The 14,215-nt window shown below is 37.5% G+C and overlaps 2 protein-coding genes across 2 annotated transcripts; one reads left to right on the forward strand and one right to left on the reverse strand.

Annotated features, from left to right (window-relative positions):
* Positions 1-8,281: 8,281 nt before the first annotated feature.
* On the reverse strand, positions 8,282-9,385 carry LOC133032414 (uncharacterized). Its single transcript, XM_061106348.1, has 2 exons — positions 9,359-9,385; positions 8,282-9,256 (listed from the first exon to the last, which is right to left on the reverse strand). The coding sequence occupies exons 1-2, from the start codon at positions 9,383-9,385 to the stop codon at positions 8,282-8,284; spliced, it is 1,002 nt and encodes a 333-aa protein (XP_060962331.1).
* A 704-nt stretch (positions 9,386-10,089) lies between these two features.
* Positions 10,090-12,211, forward strand: LOC115701493 (aldehyde oxidase GLOX). Its single transcript, XM_030629309.2, has one exon. The coding sequence runs from the start codon at positions 10,371-10,373 to the stop codon at positions 12,030-12,032; it is 1,662 nt and encodes a 553-aa protein (XP_030485169.1). The 5' UTR covers positions 10,090-10,370; the 3' UTR covers positions 12,033-12,211.
* Positions 12,212-14,215: the final 2,004 nt, after the last annotated feature.

The following is a 14,215-nucleotide window of genomic DNA, read 5'->3' on the forward strand; positions in this document are numbered from 1 at the left end:
TTTTATGCCTTTCATCGGAGATATTCGGAGAAATACCATGTCCCCGACTTGAAAATCAATATCTCGACGCTTTGGATCGGCATAACTCTTTTGCCTACTCTGAGCCGCGAGCATTCGCGCTCTAATCTTATCAATTGCCTCACTTGTTTTCTGAACAGCTTCGGGACCCAAGAACTTTCTTTCACCCACTTCATCCCAGTGAATGGGCGATCTACATTTTCTTCCATACAAAAGTTCATAAGGAGCCATCCCGATTGTTGCCTGATAGCTGTTATTATAAGAAAACTCGATCAGGGGAAGATACTTTACCCATGATCCCTCAAAGTCAAGCACACATGCCCGTAGCATGTCCTCTAAAATCTGAATGGTCCTCTCGGATTGCCCATCCGTCTGAGGATGAAAAGCTGTGCTGAACTTTAACTGAGTTCCCATAGCTCGATGCAGACTCTCCCAGAATCTCGATGTAAACTTTGGATCTCTATCCGACACAATGGACTTTGGGACACCGTGCAGACGAACAATTTCTCTAACATATAATTCAGCATACTGATCAATGGAGAAATTCGTCCGAACAGGTAAAAAGTGAGCAGACTTTGTAAAGCTGTCCACTATGACCCACACAGAGTCAAATTGTCCCGTGGTTCTAGGCATACCTACCACGAAGTCCATAGCTATATCTTCCCATTTCCATTACGGTATTTTCAGTGGTTGCAGCAACCCTGCAGGTCGCTGGTGTTCAGCTTTCACTTGCTGACATGTAAGGCACTTTGCAACATACTCAGCGATGTCATTCTTCATGCCTGGCCACCAAAACATGGCTTTCAGGTCTTGGTACATCTTTGTCGACCCTGGATGAACTGAATAAGGAGTCGTGTGAGACTCATCCATGATCTCTTTCTTGATGTTTTCATTCATAGGCACACAAACTCGACTTCCAAATCTCAACATTCCCGTTTCATCTACTGAGAAATCACTAGCCTTCCCAGCCAAAACCCTAGCTCGGGTTTTTATCAACTCTGAATCTTGCTTTTGTGCTTCATTAATTCTCTCTAAAAGAGTGGATTGTAGGGTAATATTAGCCAATTGCCCCACAACCAACTCAATTTGAGCTCGAGTCATTTCATTTGCTAACGGTCGGGAGATTTGCTTCATAGTACTCAACTGACTCTGACCTTTTCTACTCAAAGCGTCAGCAACCACATTGGCTTTACCAGGATGATAAAGGATCTCACAATCATAATCCTTCACCAATTCTAGCCAACGCCTCTGCCTCATATTCAAATCTTTCTGGGTGAAGAAATATTTCAGACTTTTATGATCAGTGTATATCTCACATTTCTCGCCATAAAGGTAATGCCGCCAAATCTTTAGCGCAAATACCACTGCTGCGAGTTCTAAATCGTGAGTAGGGTACCTCTGCTCGTACTCCTTTAACTGCCGAGAAGCATAAGCTATTACCCTCCCAGCCTGCATAAGCACACGGCGAGACCCCGTCTCGAGGCATCACAATATACCACAAACTTTTCCTTATCTGAAGGAAGAGTTAGTACAGGAGCGGTAATCAAGCGTTGCTTTAACTCCAGGAAACTTTTCTCACACCGATCAGTCCAAACAAACTTCTGGTTCTTTCGGGTCAGCTCCGTTAAGGGTACAGCAATCTTTGAAAAACCCTCAACGAACCGACGATAATAACCAGCCAAACCCAGAAAACTTCTGACCTCTGTAGCCGATTTTGGTACTGGCCAATCCCGAACAGCTTCAATTTTGGCCGGATCCACCATAATCCCATCTTTAACCACTATGTGCCCCAAGAATGAGACACGGGATAACCAGAATTCACACTTTTTGAACTTAGCATAAAGCTTGTGATCCCGTAATCTTTGCAAAACCGCTCTGAGATGCAACTCATGCTCTTCTTCTGTCTCAGAGTACACCAAAATGTCATCGATAAACACAATCACGAACCTATCCAGATAATCCTTGAACACTCGGTTCATCAAATCCATGAATGCCGCCGGGGCATTAGTGAGTCCAAAAGACATCACAAGAAATTCATAGTGTCCATACCGAGTACGGAACGCAGTTTTCGGGATATCTTCCTCTCGAATTCTCAACTGATGATAGCCTGAGCGAAGATCGATCTTGGAAAAGACCGTCTTCCCCTTCAGTTGATCAAACAGATCATCAATTCGAGGTAAAGGATACTTGTTCTTAATGGTAAGCTTGTTCAACTCCCGGTAGTCAATACACATTCGTAGGGTTCCGTCTTTCTTCTTTACAAACAAAACCGGAGCACCCCAAGGTGAGTAACTCGGTCTGATGAATCCCAGATTTAGTAACTCTTGCAATTGTATCTTCAATTCCTTCAACTCAGCTGGAGCCATTCGGTACGGTGATTTAGACACTGGATCCACTCCCGGAGCCAGTTCAATAACAAATTCAATCTCCCGGACAGGTGGCAATCCCGGCAAATCTTCTGGAAAGACATCAAGGAACTCACATACTAATTTCGTACTCTCAGGCCCTGATGTTACAGGTTGGCTAGTGTCCATTGTAGTAACTATGAACCCTAGACAACCTCTACCCATCAGGTCTTTAGCTTTCAACAGTGATATTCTCGGTATGCGTGCCCCTTGAACTTTACCCACGAACACCGCTGGGTTAGCACCGTCGGGCTCAAACACCACCATCTTCCGTTTGCAGTCAATCATCGCTCCATATTTAGACAGAAAATCCATTCCCAGGATTATGTCAAAATCAGATAATTGCAACTCAATTAGATTGGCGGTCAACTCACAGCCATCAATCCAAAAAGACAAGGACCGAATCCACCTTGTGGATATTGTCAGGTCTCCCGAGGGTAACAGGGTTCCAAACCCCGAAACATAAATATCACATGGCTTATGTAAACTTTCTATCACTCTACTCGATACATATGAATGAGTAGCTCCCGAATCAAATAACACAGTATAAGCACAACCATTAATAGATAACTGACCTGTCACAACTGACGGACTAGCATCAGCATCTGCTTGAGTTATAGTGAAAAGTCGCCCCGGGTTCTGAGCAACATTCTTCTTAGGCTCTTCTCTCTTGGCTTGGGGACAGTCTCTGATAAAGTGGCCCACCATGCCACACTGGAAACATGCCTTGGCTCGGCACTCACCAGGATGATGCTTCTTGCATTTAGAACATTCTGGATATGATCGGAATGAGGACCCGCGACCCTGACGGCCACCTCTGTTTCCCCGAAACTTTCTATTTCCCCCTGAAGCTCCGGAAGCCTCAGCCTTCCGCTTGTGCTCAGGGTTGCCACTGTCGGTCCCCTTACTGACATTACCACCAGCAGGAGGGTTTGATGCCATGGCGGCATCCTTTGCAGCCTGCTCCTTCATTACTTGCTGCTCGGCCTCCTCAGCAATTAAGGCCAAGTCTACCACTCTCTTATACAGAGTGTCATGTGATGTGGTAATCTTCAAGTCCCGACTAATTGTAGCATTTAGTCCTCGAACATATTTCTGCTTTCTGGTAAAATCTGTAGGCACCAGATCACCAGCAAATTTAGATAACCGATCGAATTCCAGAGTATATTCGGCCACAGACATTTTCCCCTGAGTCAACTTCACAAAATCTTCTTGGTGTGAAGTCCTTACAGCCACATTATAAAACTTTTCCTCAAAAAGTTTCTTAAATTCATCCCATGTCATCACACTGACATCCCGGGTTTGATTCACTATATCCCACCATACGCGGGCATGATCTTGAAACATAAAGGCCGCACAATTCACCCTCTCAGTTCCCGTCACCCCCATGTTATCGAGGATACGGGTAACAGTGCTCATCCACTGATCGGCCTTAATAATGTCAATACCTCCCAAAAAAACCGGAGGTTGCAGCTTCACAAACCGCTCGAACACAGAGTCCCGGTGCGGCATAACATACCCTTGGTTACCCACCACTGGCACAGGAGCTGGTGGTAACCCTTGATTAGCTGGGACAGCTTGTTGCCTCAAACGTTGCAACTCTTCTTCTTGACGAAGTATAACACTTCGCATTTCATGAAACATCTGCTGCCAATCAGCAGGAGGATTAGCATTTACGGCCCCCGCATTATCCCCCGGATTTTGCGGAGGTAGAGCGATCTTGGTGGATTGGTTTGGGTAACCCCGGGCTCTACTTGCTCGCCCTGTGGTCTAGATGATTGCGGAGGGTCCATTACTAGTACCCCTGTAATCAACAACCCCAGCGAGTTAAGCACCAATACCACACTTACGCACTTATTGCCTTAAACCCTAACTCATCTATTTACCTCATACATATTTACATAAACAAATAGCATTTATAGCATGGCATCACATAACACATACATACTCTAGATGCTTGCATACTGCCTAAAATGGAAAGCGGTAAACAGATGATCACACATACAGTCAAGTATTTACTCTCAATACTTACTGCACCATGAGTCGAGCCTATCTCTGACGACGAATGTACATGTTCGGCCGGTCTACAGGAAGTTTAAAAACCTTGGCGCTCTGATACCAAATTGTAACGCCCTAAATAATTAGGCACGCTACCCAAAATTACTTATAAGGCCCTAATCCCCTAACCGGGATTACTAATTAAAATAGCGCAAAATTTAAACTTTTATATTAAATGCATCGAAAATAAACTTGTAATATATTTAAACTTTTCAAAATAGTTGGGATCCCAAAAATATTTACAAACTTATTACAAGTTCTTTCTTACTAGCCGACCTAAGCGGCAAAACAGAATACAAAAGTCAACACTATTAGACCCATAACCCGCTTGGTGCAGTGGCATGAACATGTACATTCTTCGCCACGCTCCCGAAACTCATGGCCGATCGGCTAATGCCTTACCCTTTCCCGCACGGAGAGCACCCGTGAGCCAAGCCCAGCAAGACAGTATAAATCATAACAAATATATTATGCTCATTCACATATGTCTGTATAGCACAGACCTGATCATTATTTCATCATGCCCAATTATGTCTACGTGGCGTAGACCTATGTGTTGCGCTCACACATCTAATTAAATCTACGTGACGTAGACCCACGTGTTACTCTCACACGTCTAAATACATTAAGGCCTTAGAAGCGGTTCATCTCGGTTATGAGTACCGAGTCCAACCTGATTATGCCTTGAGCACATAATCCTTAAATCTCATTTCAATTAACATAGCATGGCATTTATACACATATATCACTAGGGTAATAACCCTAGGCTATTAGACCGTTCCTATTAGGGTAATAACCCTAATCCCGGTTACTTAACATTCATGCATATCATTCTCAACATAAGCGCCACTGCGCATACTCTACGTGCTAATCACTGTCTTACCTGTTGTCCCGCAATAGTAGAGATTCCAAATCCCCGGGTGCTCCTGACCAGGTGCCGGTAATCCTAGTCACACACAATCCGGGATTTTCACAAATAGGGTTAACCCCTGATTTCACATTCATAAAATAAATTCATGGCATTTCAAATACAGATAATCACATAGAGCTCGAAAAGAGCTTTCCAACGGTATAAAGAACGTCCCAAACGGAGTCCCGAGTCAAAAGTTATGGCCAAAACAAATTCAGAAAAAAGATGGCTCTCTCTTTGGGTTTTATGGCCGCGGCGACCATAGATCTGGCCGCGGCCACTGGGTTCGAAAAACCCAGAAAACCAGATTTTAAGGTCTAAACATGCCCACTTTACCATAAAATCGAACCTTAACCAAACCATACCCAAAATTAACTTCTTACAGATAAAAATCATCACCACAGAGAGCAAACAACAACCACAACAACTCTCAAAATTCAAATTACACAATCAATTCAAAATCATGCATTTAAACCAACAAAGTTCTAGCTCAACACATGAACTTCAACCTAAATATATCCAAATTCCCAGCTGCAAAATACCAATTAAAACATATTTCCACTAAGAAAAATACCTTATACTCATATTCCAAGATCAACAACATAAATTCCCACCAAATCATGCAATTCCATGAACAATTCACCAAGATTAAAACCAAACACCAAGAACATGCAACCCCACAAACTCAACAATTTAAAATATGCTTTTTACCCTAAAATTCAGCAAGAGAAATCACTAAAAATCTTTATATAAACTCAGCAAGAAATTACCTAGCTCCAAGCTCAAGAATCCACAATTCCAAAGCTCCAATTCACACCCAACTTCAAGCAATTCTCAACAATTAAATTTTGAAAATGGAAAGGGTTAAAGGGAGAGAGAGAGTTCGGGTGAGAGAGGGATAATACCAGAAAATACATTTCAATTTCTCTAAAAATCCATTAAATTCAATGTAACCCAATAATGGTCAAATGACCATTTTGCCCTTAGGGCTATAAAATATACATATTCATTTCCAAGGGCATAAATGCCATTTCACACTCAAATATTGCCAAATAAATTTCAGATTATCACATATCAAATAAAATGCCAAATAATCAATTCAATTTACATTTCGAGCCCGAACCCGGTTCGGCCCGAAATTCCCGAGTGTGACTATACCGCGCCAACCTGTCAGAACACACCTGAAAAGACAACATAGGCATACTATATAATAATATAGTTCTATTAAGCACATAATTAAATTAATTTCATCATTTTACTCTTCTCGGGTCATAATTACCAAAATGCCCCTGGCTCACCAACGGGGTCTTAAACATGTTAAATTCATATAAAATCACATATATTAAATTATATAATAATATAATTTCCTCAATTATACATAATTATCTAGTTAGGGTTTTGCTAATCCATTTCTTAATTCCGGGTATTACATGAAACTACTTTTTTTTTTTTTTTTCTTGACTAACACACTTCATCATATAATACAAACATGATTTTTTTTTTCAATTAGATAACAAAATTACGCAAAGAAATTCAAATTTTTTCAATAATACTCATTGATGAATAATACCCATTAAAAATAAATGTATACTATTTAAAATAAATATGTGAATTGGATATGAAGTTGGATTCCGATTGCTGGAGTTGGCTAATTTTATAATTTTTTGATTATTATTATTTGGGTTGGAGAGTTTCTTAAGCTAGATGATGACACTGAGATTGATCTTAATTAATATCAAATTTGAATTTTACTGCAAATGGGTGTTTTTGGATGGAGAGGTTGAGCTCCTATATGTATATACAATGTAATTATAATTATTCTTAGGGAAAACTCCATTATATATATCGAAACATTGACAATGAGATATACCATATATATATATATGATATATATGTATCTTATAATCGGTGGTGGCCAGCTAATAAACTAAGATTATTATTTATTATCAAATTAATTATAGCAATAATTACTTAAATTGTTCGGGAAAAAGATTGAATAATGAACATTGTATAATTAATACCTATCTATATATGTGAGTTTTACTTTTCTTGTTGTATCATATCTCTATGGAGCATTGTTATTAGATATTGATGGTTCTAATTAGTACTATTTATATATAGATGATATTTTATAATTAATTAGTGATTTTTTTTTTTAAATTTATTATTTTAAGTTATATATAATTGGATATTTAATTATATCAATAATAATATATATGATCACAATAAAATATCTTCTAACATATCTCTATCAATATATATAAATTCACATTTCTTTTTTTCACTACGCTAATTTTTAAATTCTTAAAAAGAAAATGAAAAAGCAAAAGTTAATTAAGGATAATATAATTAATACACTCAAATTATACATTTTTTCTATACAAGCAATTAATCTCAACTACTATGTATAATCCATTAAAAAAAAACTACAGATATAATTATAGAGTATTGGTATTGGATATTACTAGTGCCTATAACATTATCTAAGTGTGACACCCTAAAATTGGTTAGGAAGTTCCCTATTTTTTTAGGTTATATAAAATCCACTATTTAATTATACAAATAACACTATTACACCAAGAAGAATGCTAAGTGGTACCTTTTAACAATTCTCATAATTAAAATTGACCGTCTACTTATTTAAAAATCTAACTAGTATTTTATACAAATGTGTACGTATCTTGAATTATTCATAAGTTAATTAGGTTAAAGTTTAATTAGTTTTTGATTAGTGGGGTCCGAGATGAGAAAAACTATATATGTACACATTTCTTATTATTTTTTTTTCCTTAATAGGAAATTAGGGATATATATTTTTTATTGTGAGGCCTTAATAGGGATATAATGATATATGATTTTTTTTTTTTTTTGAATGGAAAATGCATCTTTATTAACCATTAAAATCCGCTACTAAAGAAGGTAGCAAGTCGAATGGAACAGACTCCATATCGAAGATACAACCAGGAAAAAATATAGAAGCTCTTGCACAGTTATGAGCTACCATATTTGCTGATCGTTTAACAAATAACATAGAAATAGTTTTCAATTCTAACAACAGATTTTTACACTCTTGGATAATTTGTCCAAACATTGAAATCATTTTCACCTCGCTTCTTATCGCTTGGACTACCGTTAAACAATCTGTTTCAAGTGTAACATGTTGCCAATTGTGCCTCTTTATCCAACTTAACGCTTCACGAATGCCAATGGATTCCGCTACCTCGGGTGAAACCGAACCAGAAAAAAGTTTCATCTTCCCCTCAATTAGCATGCCGTGATGGTCTCTTGCCACTAACCCGCATCCATATTTGTTACCACTATCAAAGAGAGCAGCGTCAACATTTACCTTGATGTGATCAATACTTGGGACAGTCCAATGCTCAGCCCCGTCATCGGCTTTAAGGCCTGACCATGACGTCTCGATTCGAGAATTTTGAGCATTCTTCCATTGTTCAAGGTAACCGGTTGCTAACACTACAATGCTAGCTGCAGTAACAGATTTCTTTTGCCACACAACATCGTTACGGGCGCTCCAAATGGCCCAACACAGAACCGGAAGTAGCAGTTTTTTCTCTGCTTCAAGAAGAAGAAAAGCAATGACAAACCGACCCGTAAAGTTTTCTGGTTCGGCTGCAGCAGTGGTTGTTCCGATGCCAACTCTGTCCCACACCTGCTTCACTTTTGTGCAAGTGATGAGTGCGTGGATGACGGATTCATCTTCGCTATGGCAGACTGGGCAGGATGTTTGTACATCCACTCTTTTAGTTTTCAATTGCTGCAGCGTGGGCAGACACTCTCGGGCAGCTCTCCAAACCAGGTTCTTCACTTTTGGTGGGATTTTTTGCTTCCAAAACTTAGTCCAGAACTTGGTGAGATCATCATATGATTACTTGAACATGGAATTTACTAATTTATATATTCAAGATTTTATTATAAACTTATTATGTTTGTCTCTCGAATCACTAACTCTTTTCTTACTTTTTAAATTTACCATTTCGTTGTAATGTTTTGTAATTCGTTTCATTTATATTATTTCTAGTAATTACAACTTTTTTTCATTTTGGTAAATGTAAGTATGTTTGTATTACTTTTAAGAACACTTTACAACCTAGCTAACAGCACCCAAATCAGGCCTACCCTACCACAACAACCACCTAATTTTTATCACAATATGCTATATATGCAACCAGTCAATATCCACCTGAGCTGTGTTCCTAGGTAATTAACATAATGCTATCTTTTACTTTTTTTACAATTGTATTTATAGTATCCACTTTGTGCAGCCAAAAACAATCATTTCGAACTCTACACTTGATAAACCAGCTCTGCTACACCATATCTTCCCAAAACCTTTTCATCAATTGGATCTTGGGATTCATCTCAGCAAAACCAGAGCAGTAGCATTTGTAACCATATTTTTATAATCTCCTAAACAACAGTTGCTGCTAGCATGAAATTCAAAGCCATCACACAACTTTATATTAATAACGTACACATAATATGTGTAATTATTTCGTCGCGTCGTGATACATTACGTACATGTATAGTTTGACAAACTTTTTATATATACCCATTTTTATATTCAATAATTAACTATAATAAATATATAAAATCGAAAGAAAAGAATGTGTACTAAAGTAATATATCACTATCATCATTATTACATATATATATTAAAAGACAGAAAAATACTATTCATGGACAAAATATATGGAAGCCAAATAATGTACGTACTTTCTTATTAATCAATATTAAGTATAATTATAAATCTTCCTTATTAATATATAATACATCTGACTCTAGCTAACTCTACATATATTTGAGAGAGGTCGAATTTGTAGGCCAAATATTTATCAAATTCTCTCTCTCTATATATTTATTATTATACGTGCCAAATTAAGTTTTTCTAGATATACATATATATAACTGTACATGCAGTATATATTATAATTTTTAAAGCATACATACTAAATTATATTATGAAGACAAATAATAATAGTTTCATGATTGTTTCTTTCTTCTTATTACCAGTAATCCAACTCTTCATTATGGCATCTCCGACTGACGCAGGCGGCGGTGGACGGTGGCAACTCTTGCAGCCAAGCATAGGCATTTCAGCCATGCACATGCAGCTGCTCAACAACGACCGCGTCGTCATTTTTGACCGCACTGATTTTGGCAAGTCAAACTTGTCGTTGCCCGCCGGGAACTGCCGTAGAGACCCGTCGGAGATGGCTCTCAAAGTCGACTGCACCGCTCATTCGGCCGAGTACAACGTCATCACCAATACCTTCAGGCCTCTCTCTGTACAGACCGACGTGTGGTGCTCCTCTGGTTCTTTAATGCCAGACGGAACCCTACTCCAAACCGGCGGTTTCAACGACGGAGAACGGAGGGTGAGGAATTTCAAGCCGTGTAGTGGAACAGGAGCAAGTTGTGATTGGAAGGAAGTGAACATGGCACTGGCGGCGCGTAGATGGTACGCAACCAATCATATATTGCCAGATGGAAGGCAGATAATCATTGGTGGTCGTAGACAGTTCAATTACGAGTTTTATCCTAAAAGCAGTGACAAAAATGTGCACAGTTTACCATTCTTAGTTCAGACAAACGACAAGGGAATAGAGAATAATCTTTACCCTTTCGTTTTTCTTAACGTTGATGGAAACTTATTCATTTTCGCTAACAACCGAGCTATACTTTTGGACTACGCGAGAAACCAGGTTGTGAGAACTTATCCTCAAATACCAGGTGGGGACCCGAGGTCATATCCCAGCACTGGCTCAGCCGTTCTCTTACCATTGAAGAATATTATTAACAGCAATAATGTGGAAGCTGAGGTTTTGGTATGTGGTGGAGCCCCCAAAGGTTCTCGTGCTCAAGCGGAAAAGGGGATATTCTTACCAGCTTTGAACACTTGTGCCCGACTCAAAATAACCGACCCGAAACCCAACTGGGTCGTGGAAACCATGCCTTCAGCTAGAGTCATGGGAGACATGGTTATCCTTCCAAACGGCAACGTTTTGATTGTTAACGGAGCCGGGTCGGGGACCGCGGCTTGGGAATTGGGTCGAAACCCGGTACTGAACCCGGTTATTTACAGACCCGGAAATAAAATTGGCTCAAGGTTTGAACTTCAAAATCCGACAAAGATTCCCCGGATGTATCACTCTACGGCGGTGCTCCTCCGTGATGGTAGAGTTCTGGTCGGCGGCAGCAATCCCCATATAGGCTATAGATTCAGTGGTGTTCTTTTTCCGACGGAATTGAGCTTAGAGGCTTTCAGTCCGTCGTATTTGGAGAATCCGAATCTTCGGCCGACCATTGTTTCGCCCGGTTCACAAACCCAACTCAGGCATTCACAGAAATTCACAGTTGGGTTTAGATTTTCTGGTAATTTAAATCCGAATTCCTTGTCAACGACAATAGTTTCGCCCTCATTTACGACTCACTCATTCTCCATGAATCAAAGACTGTTGGAACTACCAAAGACAGGGGCAGTGAGGAGTTTAGGAAAATCAACGTACCAAGTAGAGATTACAACTCCTTCTTCCGGTAATCTTGCTCCTTCAGGGTATTATCTATTGTTTGTTGTTCACCAAGAGATTCCTAGCCAGGGTATTTGGGTCCACATCAGCTAATTGAGTAGGACTATACATAAGAAATTGATGTTTTCGTAAGAAAGCCACGTATATATATAAATAAATTTATTGTATTTCTTATATAAACATATATGTATTATTATCTCTATCTACGTGTGTATTTTATATTGTGTAAAAATTCACAATTGTTTATGACATATATAAATTTTTAATTAATGTATTGTAACAAGACTCTTTTTCCCTTCTTTTTTAACATTAAATTTCGCACAAATTAACTGCAATGGAGAATCTAGTAGGAAAATCTTGAGCAAAGAAAAGGTACAAATTAAGCGAAGATCATTGATGATGGAGCTTATATAATTAGTCCTTATGAAAATGTTACGCTTTACTAATTCAAGGAACATATTACGTTTAATTACATGAGTTAATATTAATACGTGTTTGTGCATAATATACTTGAACCCAAAATGTAATTAAAATAGAAAATAGTAATGATTAAAAGTAAATCCACTAAAATATTTTAGTTAACGATATAGTGGTGTCTAATACTTTTAGAGGTGACATTTAACAATTGGTTAACGATATTTCTTAAAAAAATTATATTAAATTATATGAGACCCGATAGTTAATTGAACCAATAGCGATATGACAACAAGAAAAGTATTTAATACTACTGGTACCTTTTAGCATTTTTTTTTTCAACTAGCTAGGTCGAAAAAATCTGCTGTCCCTAAATCTGTGTAAGCCTAAATCTGTGTATTAATAGTAAACTCCACATTAGACAGAAATGGTAACTAAGTGTAACCTTTGTTACTCTATAAATACGCATTAATTGAATCCTTCATGCAAAGGATTAGAAATTCTTAAATTGCTTGCTCAAGAAGAGAATAGAGTACTCATACTCACTGTAATTCTTCCTTAGGATTTTCTAGCCTATCTGATAATAATACTAGCTCGTGAACTAAGACTCGTTGATGCCCCAACCACGTAAAAAACTTTGAGAGCCTTCTTCATATTTTATTTTCATAATCGTATTTGCTTTAGCTCTAATATTAAAAAATTAGTTTCCAAAAATCTTTCTAAGTCAATATCATTTAGTTGATCTTAGGTCAATAGAACTTAATCCTGAGATGGTTAGGTTCTAGCTTAACTGTATTATTTGTGTCTTTGACTTGTTCGTTAAAGTTGACCAAATGGATCTTCCCAATACTTACATCTTGGGAACATGATAGTACAATTGAGTGGGAGCGCTAATCATAGATATAAAATCTATAGCTTCTATAATGATATAGAAGTAAAATGATGATTTTGTTTGAGCTTGGCTTAATAGACATAAATGGAAGAGCTCTTATTTCAGTAATTATATTAGTTTACTGAAATATCATTTATAGAAAGCTAAGTGTTTCAAGGATAAAATACATTGAGGGGTGAAACCATAAATTTATTTTAGTCGATGTAAATTATCTATAGAGGATCTATAATTATTTAGATTGAAACAATGGATAATTAATAGTGTATCTATATTTGAAACTTATAGAGCGTTCTAAGTAAACAAGAGTGCAATTCTTAATCTATAGTGGAGCCAGGATGAATTAATAAGTTAAGAAATTTACTTGATAAATTTCGGATCTACTTATTAGGATCGCTTGGTTGCATAGGCCCATAGTCTCCACATTGTCTGAGATAATATTGTCTTGTAGACTCAATTAATTGGTTTTAATTAGTCAATTAGAATTATAAATAAGACTATGTCTTGTTTATGAATTTTCACTAAGCAAGAGCTTAATTGAGAAGAAAGAGGTGATTTAAGATTTATTTATTAAATGAGAGACTTTGTAAGGTCTAATTAATTAATAAGTTAAATGACAATTTTATTTGATAATTATTAAATGGATAGATTTGACATTTATAAGATTAGAAGTAAAATATTGCATTTGTGAAAAAAAAAGTGAAGTTGTTAAATAAAATTGCAAAATTGAAACCTGTAGGGCTCACATAGGGTTCGGCCACTTACACTACAAAACCTCTTACTTTTAGTCACAACAAAATTTATGACTAAAAGTAAAAAGGTTTTGACTAATTATTAATTATCATTTCTATGTTGTGACTAAAAGGTCCGTGGCTAAAAGTATTAATCACAAAAATTACAATTTATTGTGACTAAATGTAGTTTTAGTCACAATACTTGTTATGACTAAAAGTAAATTAGTGACAACTTGTGT

The sequence above is a fragment of the Cannabis sativa genome, chromosome X (genome assembly GCF_029168945.1).
Source record: "Cannabis sativa cultivar Pink pepper isolate KNU-18-1 chromosome X, ASM2916894v1, whole genome shotgun sequence".
In the NCBI taxonomy this organism is placed as follows: domain Eukaryota; kingdom Viridiplantae; phylum Streptophyta; class Magnoliopsida; order Rosales; family Cannabaceae; genus Cannabis; species Cannabis sativa.